Source organism: Drosophila takahashii, chromosome 3R (genome assembly GCF_030179915.1).
Source record: "Drosophila takahashii strain IR98-3 E-12201 chromosome 3R, DtakHiC1v2, whole genome shotgun sequence".
In the NCBI taxonomy this organism is placed as follows: Eukaryota; Metazoa; Arthropoda; class Insecta; order Diptera; family Drosophilidae; genus Drosophila; species Drosophila takahashii.
In genome coordinates this window covers 37655035-37681148 of record NC_091681.1, presented here as the reverse complement: position 1 = coordinate 37681148, position 26114 = coordinate 37655035, and the positions used below count along the sequence as shown (strand labels likewise).

The 26114-nt window shown below is 47.3% G+C and overlaps 3 protein-coding genes across 9 annotated transcripts; 1 reads left to right on the top strand and 2 right to left on the bottom strand.

Annotated features, from left to right (window-relative positions):
* Position 1: 1 nt before the first annotated feature.
* On the bottom strand, positions 2-21798 carry mask (multiple ankyrin repeats single KH domain). Of its 7 annotated transcripts, none has more exons than XM_017153598.3 (17): positions 21691-21798; positions 19446-20736; positions 16943-16981; positions 16330-16465; positions 16021-16264; positions 15788-15959; positions 14796-15095; positions 12029-13976; positions 11899-11963; positions 11611-11838; positions 10307-11546; positions 10162-10247; positions 9664-9939; positions 8725-9595; positions 3044-8112; positions 2805-2984; positions 2-2410 (listed from the first exon to the last, which is right to left on the bottom strand). In XM_017153598.3, exons 2-17 carry the CDS (start codon positions 20664-20666, stop codon positions 2372-2374), a joined length of 12114 nt encoding a protein of 4037 aa, XP_017009087.2. In that variant the 5' UTR covers positions 20667-20736; positions 21691-21798; the 3' UTR covers positions 2-2371. The 7 variants fall into 7 exon arrangements, with proteins under 7 accessions (XP_017009087.2, XP_017009088.2, XP_017009090.2 ...); XM_017153599.3 differs by having other exon boundaries at positions 15788-15956; XM_017153601.3 differs by lacking the exon at positions 16943-16981.
* An 810-nt stretch (positions 21799-22608) lies between these two features.
* On the top strand, positions 22609-23337 carry Spase22-23 (Signal peptidase complex subunit Spase22-23). The gene has a single exon (XM_017153522.3). The coding sequence runs from the start codon at positions 22688-22690 to the stop codon at positions 23225-23227; it is 540 nt and encodes a 179-aa protein (XP_017009011.1). The 5' UTR covers positions 22609-22687; the 3' UTR covers positions 23228-23337.
* Positions 23338-23393: 56 nt separating this feature from the next.
* LOC108065575 (larval cuticle protein 65Ab1-like) lies at positions 23394-24987 on the bottom strand. The gene is made up of 6 exons (XM_017153586.3): positions 24811-24987; positions 24721-24752; positions 24534-24661; positions 24162-24475; positions 23846-24063; positions 23394-23779 (listed from the first exon to the last, which is right to left on the bottom strand). Exons 1-4 carry the CDS (start codon positions 24827-24829, stop codon positions 24250-24252), a joined length of 405 nt encoding a protein of 134 aa, XP_017009075.3. The 5' UTR covers positions 24830-24987; the 3' UTR covers positions 23394-23779; positions 23846-24063; positions 24162-24249.
* Between the last annotated feature and the right edge of the window lie 1127 nt (positions 24988-26114).

Sequence of the window (26114 nt, the reverse complement as noted above, 5' to 3'; positions counted from 1 at the left end):
CTTGTTTTTATTTTTTTATTTATGCTGTTTAATGTTCTCTTTTATATTTTTCCTTCAATACAATAATAATAATTATAAGAGTAATAATAATCCGTAGTATACTCATATAGTATGTGTGTATTTAATATATGTAGTTTTTTTGTTTTTCTGGTTTGCTTTTTTTTGTTTTCATACTTTTCATATTTGAAGTATATTTATATTAATTTTTAAATTAATAAATCTATGTGAATTCAATTTCTTTCGCTTGAAAAAAATTCTACATTTATTCAGTATGCTTTTTGTTTTTTCCATTTTCATTTCATCGCTTTTTTTACGGTTTCTCAATCAAGGATGCATCATCATCTCATAACGGCTGTATGTCCTCAGCTATTCGGTTGTATATTTTTTGTTTGTCAACAAAAACGAACGTTTGTTTGTTTGTTGGTTTGTTTTTTTTTCGAATAAAGGTCCTGTCGGGCATATATATGTAGGTGTGTGTATGTGTATGTGGTATATATATTTCTCGTAATTTGTTGTATCAAATAACTTAAACGAACATCTCATCTCCACATTCTCATTACATTATTTGCTTGCAGCTAAAACATTGAAAAATAGAAAAAAAGTAGTTTCATGCTCACTTATGTATATTATCTTTTATTTCGTATTTTCATAATCATCATTATTATATCATCGTTAAAGTATATCTTGTAATCGGGTTTTTGTGTGTTTTGTGTGGTTATATGCGTGGGTTGCTCATTTAACGGTTCTCTAAGCGTTAATATCTCAAGCATCGTTTTTCCTCTAGAATTTTACAAAGCAATTGCTCTCGACGGACCCACCGACTTTGACCCTTGTCTTGGATTCAGATTTCACTCGTGCATATTGGTAGTGCGACCCTAGATCAGGCAAGAAGGGGTTTATCAAGTGTTTTTACATATCTTCGTTTAGTTTAGTTTTTTTTGCTTTCTTCGAAATAAAAATTTGTGTATCTCATATCTCATATATGCTATTCGCTAGTATATAGGTAGGTATATATTTTATGTACGTCTATGAGCAGTGTCGGAAAAGCATCAAAGATGGCAAGCAAGCGCCGCTTCGTCGTCTCGTCTCGTCATCTTTATCATATCATATCATATATCGTTTAGTTCTCGTAAATGGAATATTAAAACGTTACTCGACCATTAATTTCTTGATGTTTTTTACTTAGTTATTTAAGCAATTTCAATTTCTACTAGCTACATTTTTCGGGGTATCGATCAAGGGGTTTTCTTTCTTTTTCATTCTGACCAAAGAACACCAAACTGTGTAGCTGTCGATTCGTTTCGTTTCGATTCGTTTGGTATCCTTCCCAGACGTATCTTTAAGTTGGGGAGTAGTTAATGGTATGCATATGTTGTAAGTTGAATTAAGTAATTTTTTGTCGTACGTTTTTTTTCGATCTTTAGCGTATGCATGCGTTTTCATAGCTTTGTTCTAGTTTCCGGTTTCGTTAGCTTCTTGTTGTGGGTGGTTTTTCTTTTTTAGGGGGAAAAGGGGGATAGAGAAAAGTGCGCGCCTAGAATTTACAGTTTCGACATTCATTTGTTGCCTTTATTAATGTTATTAAATATATATAGATGTATTTATGTATAAGTGTTGTAATAAAAGTTTGTGTGTGTACTTTAGCTGGCGCTAAACATTTCAATTTAATGTTTCATTCATAAGACTGACTTTCTATCTTAAAATAAATGTATTTTTGTGTGTGTTTGTGTGCGGGGAGGGGGGTTAGTGCATGTGTATGTTGTGTGTGTGTGAATGAAAGTTACTTTTCGCTTAATTTTCCCTCTCGCTAATCACACAAAAAGCTACCACTAACTTCATGCTTCTTCAGAAAATATCAATACATTTAAAAATAAATAATATATATTGCACCCAGTCGCCTGGGCGCCACTTTTCGAACATTTTTTTCTTCTTACTTTTCGCTTTTATCATTATTACTTTGCTTTTCATTTTGCATTTCTTTCTAGATTTCCTTCTGGTTAATTTTCAAGTTGCCTGCGCGCGAAACAAATTAATCACCCAAATTCAAAAGTTTTTAAATCGATAAACTAAAGAACAAAGCCATGTTGCAATTTTCACACAAGTCCTTCTTGCTGTTAGTTGCTGTTGCTGTTTCCGTTTCCACGACAGTTGTTGGCCGGTTGTTAGAAGATTAAGTAGTTGTAGTGGGGAGAAGAAGCCGAGAATCCGAATAGAAAACGTAGAAATTCAATAAATATTTCGCTTTGCATGCTTAAATCAGTGAGATGCTTTCGCTGTTGCTTCTGCTGTTGCTGTTACTGCTGCCACTGATCTTGAAGTTGCTGTTGGGTCCAGTTTGCTGGAGATCCCCTTTCCGAGTGTCGCTGGGACTTTAGTTGGACCAGTTGGTGGTATAGTTAGTCCAAGGCATCTGGAGGAAAACGAAAAAATATCGTTAGTGTGGTGTACAATGAAATAAGATTGATTTATAAGAGTTATTTAATTTAAATAAATATTCGCAATGCTTGTAAACAATAATTCAAACAGTAATTGGTTCAAACGAGAAATATGATTGATTTCTAAACTACATTTAAGGGTTATTTATTTTTAATAAATATTCTCAAGGCTTGTAAACAATAATTCAAACTGTAATTGGTTCAAAAGAGAAATATGATTGATTTCTAAACTACATTTAAGGGTTATTTATTTTTAATAAATATTCTCAATGCTTGTAAACAATAATTCAAACTGTAATTGGTTCAAAAGAGAAGTAAATTTAACTGCTAAAAGAGGTATTATTATCTTCCTGCAAATTGAAAACTCACGTGCTTGTCGTGGTGATCCCACACCTCCATCTTGTCCGGCATGTGCCCGGAGATGTCAACCGCTCCGGGAGCGCCCACAAAATGCTGGTAGCCATAGGCCGAGGGCATCAAGTTGACGTGCTGCTGTTGCTGCTGGTTCATGTTCGGCGGCGCCTGCATGTTGTGATAGTCCATGGGCATCTAAAAATCAAAGCATAGGTTTAAGCATGATAAATTGTATATTAGAAGGAGATACTCACATTCATTGGCTCATGCTGCTGCTGCTGCGGATAGGGTCCGTTGTTGTACGGCCTATACTGCTGCTGCTGCGGCTGCTGCTGCTTCAGCCAGTTAAGCGGTTGCTGCTGCTGCTGCGACTGCGGTGGCGGCGGCGGCTGCTGCAGACCCGGTGGCTGTGCCTTCGGCTCGTGCGCCCAAGGCGGCAGCACGCTGGCCAAGGCATCATCTATGCTCAGTGACGAGGCGGCCACATTAAAGTTGTTAAACTTCCAGGAGGCAGCTCGCTCGGTGCCAATGGGACGCGGCATCTTGCGAATGTCGTCGTGATTGGGCGACATGGCCGATGGCGAGCCTAGGCCCGCCATACCGCCGGCTCCGCCATTCTCCAGGTGCAGCATGTCACGGCCCGTGTACGAGGGATACTCCAAGGCTCCGCCATACCAACGCTGTGCAGCTGCTCCTCCTGGCTGCCTGGCTCCCGCACCCGGCGGCTGCTGTCTCCCCGGATTGCCTCCAAACATATTCGACTGCGCTCCACCCTGCGGCGGTGGCTGCTGCGGTGGCTGCTTGTTGCCCTGCGCGTAGATGGAGGCGCGTGGATTCAGGCGCAACAAATTATTGCCATCCACAATGTACGGCGAGGTCGAGGGATCCATGGGGTAGTTGAGCTGCTGCTGCTGTTGCTGTTGCTGCTGTGAGGCTCCCACCATTCGTTGCAAATTCTGCAAGGTCTGCAAGTTTTGCTGCTGACGATCAATCATCGCTGAAGCGGCAGCAGCTGCAGCTGCTTGGGCTGCCGCTGAATTGCCACCGCCGCTGGCGGGATTGGAACCAATCGCTCCGAATGTGGGTGGTGCTCCGGGTTCAGGCATGGGCACATGCCTCTGAATGGGAACTGTGGAGCTGGGCGGCTTGATGACGCCCGGCGAATGCAGCGCAGGTGCCGACGATTCACCCAGTCCCTGGGTTCCATTAATGGAGGGCTGGCCCCCGGCGGGATTTCCCTCGACCATTGGTGATCTGGCTGGCGCTGCTGCAGCTCCTCCTGGTCCTCCTCCTCCACTGGTGATGATGTTTAGAGCCTGCTGGCTGGATTGCGGCGGTTGCTGCTGCTGCTGCTGTTGTTGTTGCTGCTGCTGCTGCTGGATTACATTACCCACTGGCGGTGAGGTTGAGTGATTCGACGAGGCCTTCGAACTGCCCACCGGCGAACTGAGGATGTTGCGATTGTATCCCGGTGCCTTGGAGGCATCCGCCTGCGGCAGACCATCGCCCACGGCTCCACCTGCTCCGCCTCCAATTCCAGGATCACCCAGCTTGCCCCACTGTGATTGCTGGTAGTCACTGAACAGGGAATAGGCGCTGGACAACTTGGCGGCCAGCTGGGCACTGAAGCTATCGCTGGCCGTGTTGCCGGCTGCACTGGCGGCCATCAGGTCGTTCAGCAGGTTTGTGTTGATCACCAGGTTTTGCTGGGCGGTTTGTGGTTGCGGTGGCTGTTGCTGGGGTTGTTGCTGCTGTTGCTGTTGAGGAGCTTGTTGCTGCGGTTGCTGTTGTGGCTGTGAGCCAGGAAGTGTTGCCTGCTGAGCTGGCTGTTGCTGTGGTTGCTGTTGCTGCTGCGGTTGCTGCTGTTGCTGCTGCTGTTGCGGTTGCTGCTGTTGCTGCTGCTGCTGGGCTTGAATGGGAGAGCCCACTCGCTTACTGGGTGGTGCAATGGGTGCAATGGGTTTCACTGCAGCTGCTGCATTCACGGCGGCCACATCCGCCACATTAAAGGTGCCAATTGGTCCAGCCAATATGTTGCTACTGCCGCTTCCACTTCCACTTCCCAGCTGGGCCACATTCGAAGCCGCCGCATTTGCAGCTGCTCCTTGGCCAGCGACAGGTTTGCCCCGTCCAAATGGAGCCACCACACCGCTGCTGCGTCCGCCGGCAGAGCCGATCATCGCAGAAACTGCGCCTCCTTCAGCTTTTTTAGGCGACGACTGTGCAATGGCCGCTGCCTTGGCAAAGTTCTGAGCTCCGGGAGCCACAGTCGACGACGATTTGCTAGCCAGCGAGGTGCTGCTGCTCTTCTGTGCAGCTGGCAGGGATTTCGTTGAGCTCTCCGTCTTGCTCTTGGCCACGCCATTCGAGGAGCTGCGACCAGGTTGCTGTTGACTGAGATAGCCGCCTCCTCCGCCGCCGCCGCCACCTCTGCGGGAACCACTGGATCCACCCGAGGCACCCGCACCCGAAGAAACCTTGGAACTACTGCCGTTGGACTTGACAGTGGCCGAGGACCTTCCACTCGCAGCCTTCACTGGCTGCAGCGGCTGCTTGTGCGCATTACTGTAGGCAGCAGCTCCCGCCGGCGTTGTAGTCGAGCTGGCCGACGAGCTGGACGACGTGGAGGTGGTGGATGCGGCCGACGAAAAGGTGTAAGCATTCACCGCACCCGCTGCGGTGCGATTATCCCAGGTTCCAACGGTCATGGGAGCATTTGCCTGCTTGATGCTGCTGTTAATCCGCGGCAGCATTTGCAGTATATCCACATCGGGATCCTTGATGAGAGCCAGGATAAGCATATGTGCCTGCTTGGTGGCATCGGTTAGGCCCTTGATCGTTATGCATCGCTCCGATTGGTTCTTGCCCTGCTTCTCCACCTCGATGTGGGCACCGGTGGTGGCGCGAATGGCGTTGATGTTGCTGCCGCCCCGTCCAATCACCCGGGAAATGGCGTTCACCGGCACCTGCACCTTCTTGCAGGTCATCTCGGGCACGGATGATGCCGATGAGGTGGCGCCCGTTGCGCCCAGAGAACTCGAGCTGTTGCTGGAACTGTTGGCCAAATGGTGATGCTGGTGATGCGGATGGTGCTGCACGCTGGTGGTCGAACTGGTGGCTACCGCAGGCAGCGGTGCTCCACTTGCTCCCACCGCTGTGGTCTGCTGTGTGCTGCTCTTGCGCACCACTTCCTTCCAGCCATCGACTTCGCTGCGCTTGGCAGAGGGATTCAAGCTGGTGCTGCTCGCAGTTTGTGACCCTGGTTTAGCCACTTCTTTACGGGTGGTGGTTGCGTTGGTGGTGCTGCTGCTGCTAATGTTGCTGGCGGACTCGCTGCTCTGCAGTTTGCTGGAGTTGCTGGAGTTACTGGGCTGCTGCTTGGCTGGCAGCGTGACCTCCTTGGGCGCCAGGTTCTCCTTCTCTCGCTTATTGCTGGTGGAGCTGCTGCTGCTGCTCTTCTCCTCCTTCTTCTTCACAACAGATGGTTCTTCTTTCTTCACCTCCAGCTGTCGCTTCACAGGAGCTGTGGCGACAGGAGCCTGCTGCTTCACTACTTCCACAGCCGGTTGCTTCTTCACGGAGATGCCCTTGAGTACGGAAGTGGTGCTCGAGGAGATTACGGGAGTAGTGGTTGCCACAACTGGTTCCGATACCACCGCTACCGACTTGTTCTTCGGCTGCTTCTTGCTTTTCTTTCCCTGATTGTTGCTCGAACCGGAATTGCTGGTTGCTTCGGCAGCCTGGGCGGCACCCAGTCGACCATTTTTGGTGTCGCCGCTGGAGCAGGAGCCCTGATCGATGCCCGAGTCGCCCTCCTCGCGGGCGGTGGTTGGCGCTGCCTCCTCATCCTCGTCGTCCTTGTCGGAATCATCATCCTTGTCGCTACCATCATCGTCATCGCCCTGCATATCGTCACCATTTCCAGCACCGCTTCCCTGCTGCTGGCGGCGCTTCTCCTCCTTCTTCTCCATCTTCTTCTTCTTCTTGCGCTCACGGCGACGGGCGGCGGCCGCCTTGCGGCTCTCCTCGCGCGTCCGCTCCAGATCGAGCTCCTCGAGCAGTATGGAGGCATTCTTGTTGGCCTTGACGGCCTGGGCCTCCTTGGCGCTGCGCAGGATCTTCATGCAGTCGTAGCACTTGTCGATCAGCTCCTTGTCGCTAATGGTGCCAATGAAGCGGATCATCTCCTGGTCGGAGGGGAACTGCGACACATACTGCACCATCCACTTGACGATCTTGGTGTGACCCTTGCGGAAGGCGGCCATCAGGCAGGAGACGCGTCGATTGTCCTGCGAGTCAATGTCGGCATTGTGGTCGTACAGCAGCTCCACTACACTGAGGTGACCGCCGTGGGCAGCCAGCCAGAGCGGCGAGTTGCCCTTCTTGTTCTTCACCTCCACGCTGGCATTCCGCGAGAGTAGCAGCTCCACGAACTTCTGGTGGCCCTTGTCGGCGGCAATGGTGAGAGCCGTATCCCTGGACGTGGGCACAGGGGCAGCATTCACATCCGCTCCCTTATCCAGCAAAACACGGCCGACCTCTATGTAACCGCCCGAGGCGGCTTCCATTAGAGGAGTCAGTCCCGTCTTGGCCCGATGCTCCACATTGGCCCGCCGGTCGAGCAGAAGACTGACGACCTCATGCCTGCCCTGGAAGCAGGCCAAGGTCAGCGCCGTATTGCGATTCGTCTCGATCTGGGCATTTATGTCGGATCCCTGATCCAGCAGCAGCTTAACCGCCGGCGTGTGACCATTCATGGCGGCCAGCATTAGAGGGGAGATGCCCAGCTTGCTGCCGGTGCGCGAATTGATCTCCGCTCCATGGCTGAGCAGCAGCTTAATGATGTTCACATAGCCACCGCTTGCGGCCAGGCTGAGTGGCGTGTAGTCCGATACATTGCGGTGCTCCTTGTTGGCACCCACACTGAGCAGAAGTTCGACGACCTCGTAGCGACCGCCGGAACAGGCCAGCGAAAGGGGAGTATCCTTGGTGCGCTCCGACTGGGCCTCCAATTCGGCGCTGTGCTTGAGCAGAATGTCGACGACCTTGTCGTGACCAGCGGTGGCCGCGAGGATGAGCGGCGTGAATCCCTTCTTGTCGCGGTGCTCAATGTTCGCTCCCCGATTGATCAGCAGTTCAACGAGCTCCTCGTGACCGCCGGCACAGGCCAGTGTTAAGGCGGTGTCGTGGTTCGACTCCGTCTCCGAATCAATCTCGATGGTCTTGTCCACACTCACGGTGGTCGCGACGGCCAACTGGTTCTGCAGTTGCGCCTGCTGCTGCGCTGTGGCGACCTGCGGTTGTTGATGCTGGTTGGTGTTTACTGTATGCAAAAGAGTAGAGTTTAAATTAGTTGAGTAAGTGATAAAATTGCAGATTAGTCCTACTAACTTACAAAAACATTAAATTTAGATTTACTTTACGATCTATCTGCTTTCATATTTATTTATTTATGTATTGTCAGGTTAAATAGGGAATTATAAATTGCCTATAACCTTGGTATTTAATAGTAGCTATAGCTGCTGTGGCCTTAAGCTACGTTTGTGCCGTATATTGCTTTCATATTATTTCGACATTAATTTTTTGATCTTTTCTATGGCAGCTATAATATTTAATTAGAAATTTTTAAATGTTAAGGAAAATTTATATCCCAGAGAACAGAAAAAAAATGTAATAAATATCAAAAACGATATAATTATTTCCTGCAAAGAAAGAAGACTTTTGGGAAAGTTTTAGACCGATAGCTTTAAAACTGAGAGACTAGTTTACGGACGGACAGACGGACAGACGTACGGACAGACGGCATGGCTAGATCGACTTGTCTAGTGATGCTGATAAAGAATATATATATTTATGGGGTCAAAAACGTCTCATAAATAAATCATAATACCTTATGCAAGGGTATAAAAAGAAAGAGATTTTAGGGATAACCCACCTTGACTGCCTGCCGGTGTCTGACGCATCACACAGCGGCGATCCTTGCGCGACTGCTTGTCAATGGCCTTCTTGGCAATGCCGCCGGGCATCGACTTGGTGGCGCTGACACCGCTGCTGGGCGTGGGAGTAGGTGTGCCCATGGGCCAAATGGAGAGTTCGTTCTGCTGCAGCTGCTGTTGCTGCTGCGGTGGCTGCAGGGCGAATTGGGTATACTGTCCAACGGCGGGCTGCGGCACTACGACAGAAGCCGGGTGCGTCTGCGTGGCCACCTGATGCTGGACACAGGACACAGGCGCCTGCATATGCGGCGGCGGATGAAGGAGCAGCTGTTCCTGCAGGTTAAAGTGCTTTTGCTTGAGCGGCAGAGCCTGGACACCGACGACGGGAGCTCCGGCTGGCAACTGGCCGCTCCTTTGGAGCAGCAGCTCCTGGGCCACCTGCTCTAGTTCACTCTGGGTGGGCGGACGCTGGCCGCCGGTTCGATGCTGAAAGAGATGGGCCTGCTCGGCGTGCAACTGCTGCTGCTGCTGTTCGGTGAGGGGCTCCCCGACAACAGTCTGCTGTTGCGTCTGATGCTGCTGGGCCATATTGGGAGGCAACTGGAAGAGCAACTGCACGGGCGGAGCATTCTTGTCGCCGCTCTCCACGTTGTAGACAAAGTTGGTGGCCGGCTGCTGCTGCTGCTGATGTTGATGCTGGGCAGCCACAGCCTTGATGATGCGCGCATTGGAGTACTGCTGAAGCTGCTGCTTTAGCTCCGGATCGTTTTCCAAGGCGAGCTGCTGGTGCTGATAGACGTCTGGATGGTGAAGCTGCTGCTGCTGATCATCCGTGAAGGGGAGTAAGGAAAGCGGAGTTTGCTGGTGTTGCTGTGGGGATAAAATAACAAATGAATAAGAATACTGTAGATCACAACTTTTATAGTTCTTCAACACACCTGCAGGTGCATTTCCTCAGCATCGAGGAGTCGCTGCTCTAGCTGGATGTTTTGCTGCATGGGATAGTCCAAGAGGACGAGGTTTGCCTGTCGCTGGGCATCCTGCGGCACATCGCCCGGGTTAATGAGACCCGGCGACCTGACCACGCCCACCAACTGCTCCTGACCTGTCCACTTGGCCGACGACTGCGCCCAGTTGCCAGCAAACCTGCCCTTGCACATCTGATTCAGGCTAAACTCGGCCAGCTCTGGGTAGTTTAGGCTACTGGCCAATTCCTGCAATAAGTTTTAAATAAATGTGGTTATTTTTTAGGCTATTTTATTATTATTATTATATAAAGCAATTGAGCTTAATTTGGGCTTTTTCAAGGTGTCGAGTTATAGACATTTTTATTCGTTCTTGCTTCGAAATAATAATATCGTATAAACTTTATTGTCAAATTATTTGTTTAGCAAAATCAATTAACATTTTTAATTCTCTTGCTGAATTTAACTTGCCTGGAATATATCCTCCATTTCGCCATCATTTGCAAAGTGCTCCAAGCCGGAATACAACTCATTTGCACTAGCGCCGCCATCATCTTCTGCAAGGAAATAAGTAATAAGTAAAGAGCTCACAGAATTTCCCTATATTTTGACTCACCGCATTGCTGATCGCCCTCCACTTGCTGATGAAGCTGCTGCTTCTGGTGGACTGCAACCGCTTTGGCGTGAGCTGCTGCCGCGGTGGCCGCCGCCAGCTGCTGCTGGAGCACGCTGTTCAGCGCCGCATTGCTGCTGGCCGCCGCCTTGAGATTGCTGATTTGGGGCAGAACATGGACCAGCTCCGAGTTGGTTAGTTCGGGCGGGAAGTCGCAAAGGGTTTGCGAGGTGAGGATTAGGTTCTCCAGCCGGGTGTTCATTTTGCGCTGCTTCAAGGGCAGTGAACTGGCACCGCTCTTTGAGTTATTGTTGTTATTGTTGTTGCCAGCACCTTGATCACTGTCCGCCTCATCGAGGAAGAACTCATCATCGTCTGCTTCGTCTTCCTCGTCCTCACCCTCACCCTCACCCTCGCCACCGCCTTCGTCCTCGTCGATGTAGTCCACTTCACCATCGTTGTCCACCTCGGCATCTTCATCATCGTAGTTGAGCTTATCGATCTCCCCGCTGTTGGTGTCCTGCTCCTCGTCATCATCGTCCTCCTCCTCCTCGTCATCCTCCTCTTCCTCCACAATGATGCCGTCTTCGCGCAAAGCGGCTGCCAATTCAATGGGCTCTGGCGGCAGTGTGTTCTCCTCGCTATCGCCACCAGCACCTCCACCTCCTCCCTCGGCATCATCGTCGCATTCGCTCTCGAGGCCCGAACTCATCTCGTCCTGCTCCTTGTTGGCCGCAGCCACAGCAGCAGCAGCTGCTGCAGCCGAGCAGAGCGTGGCCAGGTTCTTCATCTCGGCCCGAGGTTCTGCTTCGGTTGGCGACGACATGGTGGTCTCCTCCATCTCCGGCGGCGTCTCAGTGGGCGACTTTGGCTGATCGCCGAAGAAATTGTGCACTCCCACCATATGCCAGCCGTCCTTGAAGAAGTTCAACTGGGGAGTGTTCAGAGCGAGGTCTTTCCTGCCCCGCGACCCATTCACCGCCGTTTCCAGCATGCCACGAAAGTCGTCCATGGCCGACTTGTGCTGCAGGGCTACATCCAAGGACTGCTGCTGCTGCTGCTGCTGATCGACATAGTTGCCGCTGCCAGTGGGCGAGGCGAGCGGAGAAGCCGGCGAGTTGGAGTAGGCCATGTTGGCGGTTGAAGCTGCCGCTGCTGCTGCAGCCGCTGCATTGTCCAGTGCAACTCGCTGATGGTGCATTTGCAAATGCTGCTGGAGTTGCAGATGCGACTGCTGCATGTGCTATAAAACGATTGATTTATGTAAATTAATATAGTTGATTTTAGAAAAGATTAGCTTCACTCACCAGGTTATTGTAGATCGACACCATCGGGTTCTGCTGCAGATTGGGCAATACTTGCTGGGCATGCTGGGCAGCTGCTGCTGCCGCTGCCGCCGCTGCTGCTGCAGCTGCTGCTGCTGCGGCTGCCTGCTTCCGGTTGCTCTTGTTGGTGGCCTTTACCTTGGGCCTGTCGCTGATGGCTGTGCTCTGAAGAACTTCCGAGGAATGGGTAATGGCTCCGCCAGAGTTTCGCTAAAAGTTGCAAGCAAGTTATAGAGGATATATATTTTCATCTGTATGAGAAATACTTACGGCTGGGATCTGGACGCAGCCACTATTGTCCAGTGCTATCGGAACGGGCTGATTGTTGTCGGCTCCTGTTGGCAGATCGTAGTTAATATTAATAAAAATTCAAACATATTCTTAAAAGATTGTAACCCACCTTTGAGGGCTAGCTCGTTAGGGTCACTGCTGCTGCTCTCCGGCGGCAGTTCACCCTTCTTCAGCTCCGGCATAAAGCCGCGTCGGCGTTGCAGCCGCGGATCCTCGCCAGCGCATGCGAACTGCGGTGCCTTGCCATCCTCACCCAGGGGCTGCGAACGCACCTGCTCTCCCAGCTGTTGCTGCTGCTCCAGTGGACAGTCGATGAACTCCATCACCTCGCCGGTTTTCATTGCCCGATTCCGGTTGCCCGGGAGTATGTTCGACTTCAGCTTGGGTTGCTGCTGCTGCTGCTGTTGTTGCTGCATCACAGGCTGCTGGCAAACGGTGTGGAAGAGTACCGGCGGTGCTGGCGGCGCCTTTTGCGGTGGCTGCAGGGAATTAATGTGCTCCATGTCCAGATCAAAGTGCTTGCACGGCACCAACTGGTGCTGACCGGCTGTATGTGGCTGCTGCTGCTGCTGCTGTTGTTGCTGCTGCTCGAATCCCGGCTGCAGGTGAAACAGTCGCGACTTGGCAATGAGGCCTTCCTGCTGCTGAGCACCGAGGGTGGTCAGATCGATTCCTCCTACTTCGCCATACTCCTCCATGCCAGCCTCACTTCCGGTGGTGCTGGTTCCAGCTCCTGCGCCCATTCCCGCCGTCGCCGTGAGCTGCAGCTCGCCAGCGTCCAGGAAATCCCCCGTACCCATTGCCACGATATTGGAGGATCCGTTGCCGGCACTGCTGAACTGCTGCTGGTGGAAATGTTGCTGGTTGGAGGCTCGCGCCGCCTCCGACAATTCATGCAAGCCGGGCGGAGCGTTGAGCTGCTGCAACTGATGCTGCAGCTGTTGCTTCATGATCTTCTGCCGCATCTGATTCGGTCCAGCCTGCGAGGTGGTGGCGGCCGCCGCCTGGTTGGCATTCGCAGCCGCTGCCATTTCCGTGGGCGAGATGTTGGGGTAGCGGAAGAGCAGCTCGACCACGCGGGTGTGTCCACCCTTGGAGGCCTCGATCAGCATGGTGCTGTTGTCCTTCAGCTTGTGGAACGGATCGGCGTTGTTCTTCAGCAGCAACTCCACCACAGACTGATGACCGCCGGCACAGGCGAGCGACAGGGCAGTGTGGTCATTGCTGGTGGTCTGCTTGTTGACATTGGCGCCCTTCTGGATGAGGAACTTGACGGTGCAAAGGTGTCCGGCGCGACAGGCCTTCATCAGAGGCGTTCGCCCGCCCTCGGACTCGTGCTCCAGCTCAGCTCCGTAGGATAGAAGCACACCGGCCGCATCCGTGTGCCCGTTCTCGCAGGCGTGCGTCAAAGCTGTGTCGCCTGTTTGAGTCTCGGCATGAACATTGGCCTTGTTCTTCAGCAGGAAGCGCACCAGATCGGTGTGGCCCTCCTGCGAGGCCTCCATGAGCGGTGTGGAAGCGCCCAGTTCGAGGTTGGCGCCCTCCTTGATCAGAAAGGCGGCCACCTCGCTGAAGCCACCGCAGCAGGCGAGCGTAAGGGCCGTCTCCTGGGTTTCCTCGGTCGTGGCATTGATATTCGCACCCTTGCTGAGCAGCAGGGCCACCATTTCCTCGTGTCCCTCGCGAGCAGCTTCCATGAGCGGAGTGTAGCCCTCGTCGTTGACCTCCTCAATGTTGGCGCCTCGCTCGATCAGCAGGGTGGCCAACTCCACGTGGCCACCGCAGGCGGCGAGGGTAAGAGGAGACTCGAACGAATCCGTGGGCATGTTCACCTGGGCACCGGAGTCGAGAAGCAGACGCGCCACCTCAACATGGCCGTCCATTGAAGCCTCCATGAGGGCCGTATGCATTTCGTCGGTCTTGTGCTCCTGATCGGCACCTGCCTGCAGCAGGAACCGCACCATGTCCAGGTGACCCTTGTAGCAGGCAAGTGTGAGGGCGCTCTCCTTGAACTCGTTCGAGTGGGTGTTGATGCCGGCTCCATGCTCAAGCAGCACCTAGATGATATTAAAAGGATTAGCAAATTGGCATGGTAATTACAAGGATTATAAGTAAAAAATAGGATACATCAGATAAGATCAAACTAAATCACTGAGCTGGCATCTTGCCCAGACCAATCAGTAACTCGATTCAGGTCGTGGTTGTGCCTCCACTCTCAAATCTCGGATTATAATCATTTGGCTTGGGTACTAGTGCTTGAAAATTATCGATACTTTCGATAGTTTGACAGTATTGATTCGATAATATCGATGTTTTAAATGAAAAATACAAATAAAATATCGAGAAATAAAAAATTATCTATATTTTTCAAGCTCTATTTGGTACAGTAAACATCAGAAAGGGGAATACCATATATTACTTTATAAGTACACTGGTCGGCATAATTATTTTGACAGATTTGTAAGTTAAATCTACTCATTTTTTAAACTTATAATATAAACTTTTGGCACCTATAGAAAGAGCAAACAAAAATGTTCTTAACCCATTAAACTCCCATTAAAAAGTTAACAACTTTTGTGAAAGTCAAATTTAAAACTTTTTTCCTGGGGTTTAAAACAAAAATATTTTAATGCAAAGTTTTTCCCCAAGCAAAATTAGTAAAAACTACAAAAAAAAAAATTCAAAATCTCTTTCCTTGTATTTTTTATGATTTTTTGAATGGAAAGATCTCAGTAAAATCTTGTATGAAAAGGAGGAAAAAGCGGCTAAAATTGTAGTTTTTAGCTATTTTCAAAAAATTTAAAATAATTATGCCGACCAGTGTATATGTATATCTTCCCTTTCCCATATCCTACATTAGTTTTGGTCACTCTTACCTTGGCTACCTCCACATGGCCAGCGGAGGCGGCCTCCATCAGGGGCGTGTGTCCATTCTCGTTCTGCTCCTCGACATTGGCGCCGTGCTTGAGCAGCACCTTCACCACATCCACCTGACCGCCGGCGCAGGCAAACATGAGCGGGGTGTTGCCGGTGGCGCAGTGGGCGTTCACATCGGCGTTGTGGTTGAGCAGCAGTTTCACGATGTCCAGGTGGCCAGCGGAGGCGGCCTCCATTAGCGGCGTCGAGTCCTTTTGCCCCTTGTCCTCCACCTGGGCGGCAGACATGGCCAGCAGAACCTGTGAAAGTCGAAGATTTGGTTTGCGGTCAGATTTAAGGTCTCAATTTGCCCACGTAATCCCTATTTCTTGGTCTTTTCAACTCGAAGGATTTGTTTGTCTGCTAGCTAAATATTTATCGATAGGTCACAGCTGGGGGTGTGGCGTTGCCACACCGGCGAATCACCGTGAGAAAGTAACACGTGAATTATTAGGGGGTGACACAGAAATCACTTTGCGCTGATTTCGTGTAGAATATATATAAGAAAATCCACAACAATTCAGCGATAAGCGATTTCAGTGGTACTCCCGAATATCTACATTAAAATATTTCAAGAATTGCATATAATTGGCGTATTGCTGTATATTCTTTTATGAAAGATATTAGCTATATTGATGATTTAATATTTCTTACGAAAAAAATCTTTAAAAACTTCCGAGTATCTACATTAAAATACTTCAAGAATTGCATATAATTGGGATATTGCTGCATATTCTTTTATCAAGTTATAAATAGTATATAATAATAATAGATTAATATTTCTTATGGAAAAAAATCTTTAAATAAATCAATAGGTGTATCTTTTTAAATGAGCAGATACCTAAATTTCAAAATGTGTACCGAAGGAATACTATTAAAATGTTGAACTCTAGGCCATTTAATAACACTCTCTTTTATAAATAAGTTTTGAGTAGGGTCACTAGTAACATACCTGAGCCAGCTCGTAGTAGCCCGCAGAGCAGGCCATTGAGAGCAGGGATTCGCCGTCATCCGTTGAGGCGGCGGCATCGTTAAGGTTAACGTTGCCCTTGCAGAGCAGCCGCTTCACCGTATTGACATCATTATCCGTGCAGGCGGCCACGAGCGATCGGGAGAAACCACTGCTGCAATAGAGGATATTTAGAGTTCATTAAGCACACCTTCTCGAACATAATATATACTAACTTCTTATCGCGGGGACTGTTGGCACAGCGCATCTTGGTCAGCGCCTGCTTGGTCTCGTCGATGGCGTGGGTGGCGTGGCGCAGGACAGGAGCCTTCTCGTTGGCCGCGGCCTCGAGCAGGGCGGTGAGATTGCTGGAGCGCTTGTTGTTGGCGTCCATGAGGAAGGAACTCACTTCGGGCGCGTCCTCTTCCTCGTCCTCATCGTCGATCTCCTCGTCGTCCGCGTCGTTGTCCTGCAGCACATCTGGTGAAGGGATAACAGAGGTTTAAGCATCATATATACGGGGTTAAAATAGTTAGCAGACTCACCTATCTCCTCTTCGTCTTCCTCGTCGTCGCCTTCGGACTCATCAGAGTCCTCCGACTCCTCCTCCGTTTCGTCCTCATCCTCGCGCACCTCGCCCTCATGCGGGCAGCTATCCGGATCTGATTCGGGAATATCATCCTGTAAGAGAGAATTACACATTTCGATTCGTTAGACTCTCTCGCAATTGACAAATCAAACTAGGTACTTTCTACTAACGACAACTCGAATCTTTTACTGGGGGTGGTGAGTAGTACAAAGTTGCCTACAAATATATATATACGACTATATTAAGCTGGAAGTTACAAATTAGAGAAGCTATATAATAGTTGATCAGTAGAGCACATTCTTGTTGTCTAAGGCCAGCAACAAAGTGGTGGTTTTAGGTGTGTTTTATGAGGTGTGCGAGGAGGAAGCGGAGTAGTTGGGTTAAGAATCGATCAATTATTTGGCGAAAATTAATAGTTTAGTAGAACTGGTAAACTTGAAGCTTTAGATACTTTCGTTTGCCTTCGGTTAATGTTGGATTATGTTGTTTTGGTAGTTGTTTTTTTTGTAATGTTTATATTTTGGAAAGCGGATTGGGGATCGGGTTTATAACGCGAAACTGAAACTTACCAGGAGATCTGGCCTTAAACACAAGAATGCCAATAGGATCTACAAATAAAGAGAAACGAAAGAAACGTGTACATAAATAATAAAAATTAACGCAAGCAGAGAGAGTAGAGATTGGAGATTTTTAGAGATTTTAAGGTCACTATATTGGAGGGCCTGCGACCCATTTACATGGACGATGGAGTGCAGCAGAAAATCCACGCTGGATCGAAAACTTCGTATCATCGCTTTGGTCAAGTTTTGGAAAAGCGCGCTAATATATGGCCGGTCGACCATCACTCCCCGGTTCTTCTGTGTTGAAATTCGAATTCAACAAAAATTTAAACAATCTATCTTATTTTTGGGGTAATTTAACATTTACGAGTTTCAAATGTGACACTAGCTGCATGGCGACCCAAAAAAAAAATAATAATTTTGAATAGTCCAACAAAATAAATGACGTTTGGACGGCGTTGCCAGTGCGGCCCAAAAAGCGGTGGTCAAAAAAAGTAATTATCGATAACAGAGGAGGGGGAGGCGGAGGCGAAGAGAGTGAAAACTACCGAAAACAAGAAAGTAATGCATAATTTCTTCCACCAACACAGCTTTCTAGATCATTACTCAGCCCAAAGCGAAAGCCCTTTGTTGACCCTGATGCTAACCCCACAAACTACCAAATAGTTTTCCTTGGGAATTCAAAGAATCGCATGAGTCAGAGAGTGCAGTTCGTACATCGATTTAAATACGGCACGCACACACGCTCGCCGCCCCGAAAGGCCTGCATGTGTGTGTGCGTGTGCTTGTGTGTTTACGCCCACGCCTTAAATTATTGAACCAAAAAGAAAATGCCAAAAAAATTGCCGAAATACATTTTCAACACGAGGCCAAGTGCTGTCTGCTTAACCTTTGATGAATGAACAGAGGAACCTAAAAGAACATAACCAAGCGGAGAAGCAGAGAAGGAGAAGCGGAGAGAAGAACCTACAACAAAAATTCAGCATGAACGAGTTCAACAGCAGCCGAGCGGTTCGGTTTGTTCTCGTTGCTGCGCACTGGTATGCGTGTTAATCCGCATGTGTGCGTTGGTAAATTTGTGAAAAAGAAAATCAACCGTAAAATGTTTGCACGCTACCGCAAAAAATAATCAGCAAATTGTCTCCGCTGACCGAAAGAAGAAATAAGTTCTCCAAAGTTCATTACACTCGAAATGCGTTTATTATTATTATGGCTCTTATTTATTATTGTTATTTTCAAGTGTTTCACATACGTTCCACTGCTGCAACAACAAAAACAGCACCTAGAAAGAAGCAGCAGCGGCGGCGGCGTTGCCAGATTGCCACCGGACATCTTTGTCACGCTGCCCAAAAGAGAATTCGCGAAAGCAGCCGAAAAAAAATTATGTACATGTGTAAGCAGCAAGGAAATTAAACTACTGATTTGCGTGGGAGAGAAGGGGTCAATTACAAGATGCCATCGATGCAATGACCTTTGATTTTAATTGAGCAGCAGCTGCAGCATAAGAGAGCTTTTATATTTTGTACTTTTCAGTTTCGCATTTAGCATTTCGCAAATGTGCTAGTGTGCCGTGTGCTAGACAAAGAAAAAGGTATTTTTTACGCATACAATCGAAGAACCAGCGAGCAGTCGAACAGCTGATAAATCATTCACCCACACAGGCCAAGAGAAAAGGGCTTGCACACACGTACACACCGGAAGGTGAGGAGAAAGAGTAAAATGAGTAACGAAACTCTCGCTGCAACAACAAATGAGTGTACAAATTTTGCGATCACTTTGATTCGAATTCTAGGTATTTCCCCACGTAAATACAGAGTTCCCACCTGAGATAATGCGAGTCTGCAAGCGTGGATTTATTTTGAAATATAAACACTGGAACTGAAACTCATGCGATAAATTTATACTATTTTGATAAGGTCTAATCAGCCAAGTGATAACGCAACGACTTTCATTTAAGTGTTACAATTTGTATGTCAAAACTCTTAAAATGGGCAATACTATATTCCGATTTTCCATTTAATTTTAAACCATTTGCAATCCATAAAATGAATCATCTTATAAAGAGGCTTACAGACCTTTCTAGACTAACCAAAAACCAGAATCCCTTTTGTATCTTTCTAGATATATTTTCTCTTTGCCTTCTTTTTTGTTTTTTTACCTGTAGATACTTTAGTTTTCTTGATTAATTTCAGTCGAAAAAACTATATTTCATAAATACACTCGAACCGGTTAGGAGGTTTCAAGTTATAGGTGAGACTACAAAGGTTGTAGTTAAGTACAAGTTTTTAGCTAAGGCGAATAAAGATAGTTCTACTTCTGGACTCTAGAGGCTTCGAGTAAAATGTTCCACAAAGGTCTTTCTTCCCACGACATGCAGGACAACTCTTAAACAAATTCTTTTAGAAATACAATATACTTCAAGGAGCATATTTCGGGATCTTCTCTGCAACTTGGATTTATGTGGAATATGGGAAGACAAAAAACTACTTAGTGGGACTGGACAACCACTCACCTCTGAAACAGACTCCTCCTCCGATTCGGACAGGTCTGTGGTGACGGGCTGGGGATAGAACTCGGTGTCGGTGTCGGTGTCCGGCGTGATGATGTTCTGCAGCGCCGAGGAGATGGCATTCACGATGCCCGCCGACGAGGAGAGCGAGGAGGCGGTTGATGACATGGACGAGGTGGCGGAACGATTGGAGGCGGAGGCCGAGGCAGCGGCGGCCGCATCCTTAAGCTTTTGCTTGAGAACGGCGGCGGCATTGGCCACATCCACGGCGGGATTTAGGGCCATCCTGGCTCCTCCCGATCCTGATGATCCTCCCGCTCCTCCTGCTGATCCTCCTCCTGCTCCACCGGTAGCAGCGCCAGCGTTGCTATCGGCGGCAGCTGCGGCGGCGCCCATCAGCAGAGTGGTTGCGGCGAATTTCAAATGCGCCGAATCCTTGCTGGTCAAGTTGGGTGGTGCTGGATTCCCGGAGAGGGGCGCCTGCTGCTGCTGCTGCTGCAAGGCCACCTGTCGCTTCAGGGCGGCCACTGCTGCTCGGGTCTTCTTCGAGGACGAGGAGCTGGAGGAGCTACTACTGGGGGCAGGAGCAGATGTTGCAGTTGCAGTTGCAGGCGCAGGCAGTTGGGCAGCAGCTGATGATGATGAACTGGGCGCCGAGGCGACGGCGGAACGGAACTTGGCGGCGCCTCCTGCTCCAGTGGTGGTCACCGGAGCGGGATTGGCTATACCGCTCGTTGTTGTTGTTGCTGTTGCGCTGCTGCTGCTACCGCTGCTGGCCGTGGGCGTTGTTGTGGGCGTGGCCGACGAGGCCTGACTGCTACTAGTTCCAGACATCTTGGCAGTGTTGTTGTTGTTGTTAACTTTCAAACGGCTATTACTGGTGGCTGCTGAAGTTGTCGACTCCGTCGTAATCAGTGGCTCATTCTTGGCCGACAGGATCTTCCGACCGCTGGTCTTCAGACTATTGTTAGCCAGTAGAGCGGCGGCTATCGAATGTCTGGCGGCAGCGATACGTGGTAGATTATGATTCAACTGTCGGTTGGTTTTTGGATTGGTAGTGGTATTATTATTATTGGAGCCTGAGGAGCCCAAGGAGCCTGCGTTATTCTTGCTGGCCGCTTTCGGTTGATTGGTAGTTGTTGTTGTTGTGGTTTTTTGGTTAAAATACGCCGTAGAGCGCACATTCAAGTCATCGCATTCATGGTTTTTCGCATCATTATTCATTTTACTCTCTCGCTGGAGGTTGATTTTATATTGGGGTTATTCTTCTTGATTTACTTTCAATTCGCGCGTCCTTTGGGGTTTACAAATAAGGGGGAAAAATTATAGATTTTCTGGGTAATTTACATATTTATTTATTGAATAAACACCAACTAGTTTCTTGATGTATTTTTCAAGGGAGGGGGCGGTCGGGGGGGCACAAAAACACATCAACAAAAGAGGTTCTTCGGTTATATTGATTTTTTTTTTTTTGGAAATTGTTAGGATTGGTTTTTATATATGCGAGGGGCAAAGAAACTAACACACACACACACAACACAGGCACCTAGCACACGCACACAACGGGGTGGCAACGCCGCGCATTCTTTCACTTTGCCTTCGCACACTCGTTCGTTCGCATTTAATTCTCCCATTCCATTCCATTTCCCCTGTCCACTGATTCACATTTTTACACCGAAAAGTGTTCAGGTGCGAACCGAAACAAAAAACACACCAAATCACAGCAATTTCCCCCGTTTATTTGGCCAATTTCTTTTTTATTCGCGGGTACAAGACGAATCGATGCGCAATTAGGACTTGGGCAACGTGCTTCACTATTTATATAATCGCAGCGGGGAGGACGCCGCCGCCACGGCAAGTCGAAGGCTGCAATCGGCGAGTTTAACAACTTGCGCGCATAGGCAATTGCAGTACTTTATTTATAAAACTTTTCGCAGCAGTTTCGACTTCGCCCGACGAACGAAGAAAAAATCACTTTTCGACTTTGGCGTATGCGTTTCTCGCTTGGTCGCTAGCCTCGTCTCGCTCGCGCACCCGCGATGCTCCGACGCGGCCGCTCGGGCCGCTGCTGCCGTCCCGCTCGCACGCGCAGACGAAGGCAGAAAATAGCAGGAGCGACTGAGGGAAAATTTTTTGCCACTATTTCGACGCGATTTTCCCCAATTAACGGGCGCTCGCAGGCTGCAAAACTGGCGCAAAACACGCCCCACTCGGTCGCCAACAGTTTGGCGGTATTTGCGCGTATTACCGTTTAAAATTTCTAGCAAATTAATCAATTTTTCAGCAGTGGTAAATTCTCTGTCTCTCGCCAGAGTTTCGGATCGCCATTATTCCCGGATATTGGAGGAAAAGTGCGACCGTACTGCGCGTGGCGATAAATATCGCTATCGATGTATCGATTGCGCGATACGTATCGGAATCGATATCGGAACTCGTGTTCCGGCGCAGAAATTGGGGTGGCAACTATGATTTTTGATTTAAAAAATTAAAGGGTTGCCGGTTGTGTTTATTTATTCCCGAGTCCCTACTTTCAGCTACTTGTATGTTTATTAATCGCTATACAAAATTGGATGCTCATTAACATTCTTTTAAAATCATAACGGGTCCGCGGGAATTCAATTTTTCTTAATGTTTAATAAATTAGCCATGAAGAATACATTAAAATCGCGTCTTTTCAATCAATTTTGGTTTTATTTAGAATACTTATCTATAAACAAATGTAAACTGTGATACGATTAATTTTATATTTTGTTTGTATTGAATTTAAATTTAAATTACTACAAATTTAATTACTTAATTAATTTAAGTTTAATAAATTTTTAAAAGTAGTAGAGTACCCAAATAGTTTGAAAACAAGTAGTACTTAAATTTGCGTCCGCAACGACCATAAAGCAACTAAATATTTAATAGATTTTAATTTTAAAGTACGAAGATAAAATTTAATAATAACTTGAATATTTTTACAACATTTTTTTTAGCGATTTTACCTGCGTTACTAAGATGGTTTCTTTATAAATTAAAAATTTGTTTTATTTCAAAAAAAATATTAGTGACGAATGTCGCCTTCAAGCCCAGCACAAACGGTCTCACTACAACTATCGACTAATCGATAGCGCCCAAGGTGGATACACAGCGCTTGTTTTTACGCGAGGCGATTGTTTTTCTACACGATTGTTCGTGTATTGCAGTGTACAAGAGAATACGTGTCATTTGCCGGATTCCCGAAGATTTAGCGAAATAAAAAGATGCACACGGTGTTGACCCGAGGAAACGCCACGGTGGCGTACACGCTGAGCGTCCTGGCCTGCCTCACCTTCAGCTGCTTCCTGTCCACCGTCTTCCTGGACTACCGCACCGAGGCGAACATCAACACGATTCGGGTGCTGGTGAAGAATGTCCCGGACTACGGCGCCTCCCGCGAGAAGCACGACCTGGGCTTCGTGACCTTCGACCTGCAGACGAACCTCACCGGCATCTTCAACTGGAACGTGAAGCAGCTGTTCCTCTACCTCACCGCCGAGTACCAGACGCCCTCGAACCAGCTCAACCAGGTGGTCCTCTGGGACAAGATCATCCTGCGCGGCGAGAACGCCGTGCTGGACTTCAAGAACCTGAACACCAAGTACTACTTCTGGGACGACGGCAACGGGCTGAAGGACAACCGCAACGTGTCGCTCTACCTCTCGTGGAACATCATCCCCAACGCCGGCCTCCTGCCCTCCGTTCAGGCCACCGGCAAGCATCTCTTCAAGTTCCCGGCCGACTACGCCACCTCGTCCATTTAGAGCTAGGAATCTGGAGTACTGAAGCCGGTTCCAGTCGGGTTCCGTAGATTGTAGTCTGTATCTAAAATAAAACCTTCAATAAAATCTCTTTGTGAAGATTTCGTACTGAATCCGGCTTGGGTTTACCTATCCCAGTCGGAAGAATTCGGGAGGAACAGCTTCAAAATAAAATAATTGGTATTTCTTTATTGTATCTTAATTTAGTCCAAAAACATACCGAAAATGGGGGTATTACGATTTCTTAAGGGAAGTCTTAACTATTAATTTTAACTATTTAATAAATAAATATTTGAGTATTTTCTTAGTTACAATTCTAAATCAGTTAACTTTTTATCCAGCTGCTCCTTTAAGAGCTGAGGGACTCAAAGTGCGATTTTTAGCTTCGTAGCGCGACTGATTACCATTCTTCTCAGTGAAAGTAACGTTTTGGTTAAAATTAGGAACCGGATTCAGAATTTTCGCGGCTCTATTTAGGATGGGCGTAAACCCTTTATCCAGGAAATCTGAAGAGGTGAGGACTGCCATGGTGACAACAAAAGTAGCGATGAGTAGCTGTAAAAATTGAAAACAATGTTCAGCTCATGAATCACAGATATTATAAGGCAACAATCTACTCACAAACTTTACTGAAGCCATGTTGATGATCGCTGAAGACATCCAAAACCACACTAAACGAACCAAGTCAAGTAACCCCAATATTTATATGTATTATTCAAGGCCTAATCAAATGGGTTAGTCTCACGGATAAAAATCATAGCAAATAGTTTCTATATTTATAAGATTCATGAGATTCCACTCTCCTTAAAAGTGTAATTATTGCTTGTAAATTGGATTACCTAAGGTAAAAAGTCCATTTAATAACATTTCAAAGAGTTAGCGTTAGAAATTAGAGTCGTAGCAAATATTAATTTAAATCCAATTCAAAGGTATTTACCTTAATTATTTGTTTTCGTTTGAATGAAAAAACAAAAAATAATATTTCTTTGATTATTTTTGTATTTATTTCCTAAACCCCAACTCCTTTATCCTGCCGCACTCTTGAGCGCTCCAGGACTCAGTTTCCTGTTCTTGATTTGATAACGCGCCTTGTATCCATTTTTGTCCGCAGTGTACATGGTGACGGTGTCCGTATCTGACTTCTCGTCATAGGTGGAGTAGGAGCCCATCACGACCACTTCCTCTTTTTCAGTGCCGGGGTTCAGGATCATCCCCACTTCCTCCCGTTTGCTGCCATTGGGATCCTCAGAACTGAAATTTCATAGTATTTAGAGATCTTCCGGCATTTTAGTCACCGGATTTCTCTTACTTAAAGCGGTATCCCTCCTTAGTTGGAGCCTGACTGTAGAACTCAGTTATGATGGTGGGTATAACATCATCTAGGAGTCCTGCCAAGCAATTGGCAGCCATAACGGCTAATAGACCAGAAAAAACCACCTGGAAAACCGTAGAAAAGTAAATTTAAGGCTTACAGTTATTCATTTTGATATCCTTACCAATTTCGCTGAAGCCATTTTGGGATGATCTCCTAAGATATCGAGGTAAAACTAAAGTATTTGAGCTGAACATCCTAATATATACAATACCATCCAGGGCCATCGACATAAGACACAGTTCCCATGGGTTAGTCTTATTATCAACTTATTAACAATTTCTTTTGGGCAAAAACCGGTCGGTTTCATTTGCAACTAATACAAAAAAAATGTCAAAGTATGATTTTTGTTTTCCAAATTCGGATGATCATTTGGATTTAGATTTGTTAATTTGTTAGGTTACATGATGATTTAGCACTTTTTTTCTGGCTGTGTAAAACTGGTATTTTATTTTTAGCCTGCAGATAACCATGACTTACATTTGGTTTACAGGTCAAATAATAAATATACCCAAAATCGTTTATTTATAAGATCGATTCCATATTTACATGCCAAGATATTCAACAATTTTTTCAGGTGTATTTTGGAAGTTCCCCTTTTTATGTTTATTAATGCAGACTATGATTATAAATTATGTGTTACCCAAATGTGGATAAGTACTTTTACCATAGTTTAAAAATATACTTTTTTTTGTACCGCGTAGTAAAAATATAAAAGACAATAAGTTCCAGATAGTACAAGCAATATGTATTTGGTTTACTAGCATATTTAAGAGTATAGAAAAGTAAAAGTATTGTTATTACATGAAGAGTTCCTGAGTTTAAAATGATCATGGATACTGCTTAACATTTTTGAAAGTCGAAAGCAGCACCAAATTGACAAGGTAATTCGGATATTGTACAATATATAAAAGTAATCGTTTTAAAGATCTGTTTTGCCGTTCCTTGCAGCTGTCAGGATCAGTTGGAAGCACTCAAGTTGGTTACTGGGTATAAGGCCCAGAAAGACGTCTTTTTCGCATGAATACATAAGTATGAAAAACTGGGATTCGGGTAAGCCCCGGACGATGCCACAACATTTGGGATCCATAAACCTGGTCAGGGTAGTGCGATCCTCGCCAGGGAACGGTTGTATAATAAATTTTTTGGAATCATGGAGTAAGTGAAATCCAGCATCGTCCACAAAGCATTTAGGCATCAACTGCATTTCCAACTTTTTGGGCCAGTTCTTGACCTCTCCAAACTTGGCGCTTACGATGCAGCGGAGCGTTCGATATATCTTCTTCGGACCCGGTGTCCAATTATCCCTCCATTCCACCTCTCCGCTCCAAAAATAAGACTGCTGCTGCTGCGCAGTTTCCGGTTGTTGCTGCAGCGCCAACTCACCCATCGATTGGGTAACTGAATCGAGATCCGCTGCGTCAGCTTCCACGAAATCCATCTTGGGATTCGATGTTTGGTTGGGTTAAAAACTTTTTTTTTTTTTAATTAAGTTACTCCTGTAAAACGGGTTAAAAA

Bases quoted from the DNA above. Each gene is read 5' to 3' on its own strand.
- mask (XM_017153598.3), bottom strand. From the start codon at position 20,666: ATGAATAATGATGCGAAAAACCATGAATGCGATGACTTGAATGTGCGC. The intron at 13,977-14,795 runs GTAAGAGTGACC...AATATCATCTAG, and splicing joins GCCATGTGGAGGTAGCCAAG to GTGCTGCTTGAGCATGGAGC. The intron at 2,985-3,043 runs GTGAGTATCTCC...TTTGATTTTTAG, and splicing joins AGCAGCATGAGCCAATGAAT to ATGCCCATGGACTATCACAA.
- Spase22-23 (XM_017153522.3), top strand. From the start codon at position 22,688: ATGCACACGGTGTTGACCCGAGGAAACGCCACGGTGGCGTACACGCTG.
- LOC108065575 (XM_017153586.3), bottom strand. The intron at 24,662-24,720 runs GTAAGGATATCA...ACGGTTTTCCAG, and splicing joins AAATGGCTTCAGCGAAATTG to GTGGTTTTTTCTGGTCTATT. The intron at 24,476-24,533 runs GTAAGAGAAATC...ATGAAATTTCAG, and splicing joins AAGGAGGGATACCGCTTTAA to TTCTGAGGATCCCAATGGCA.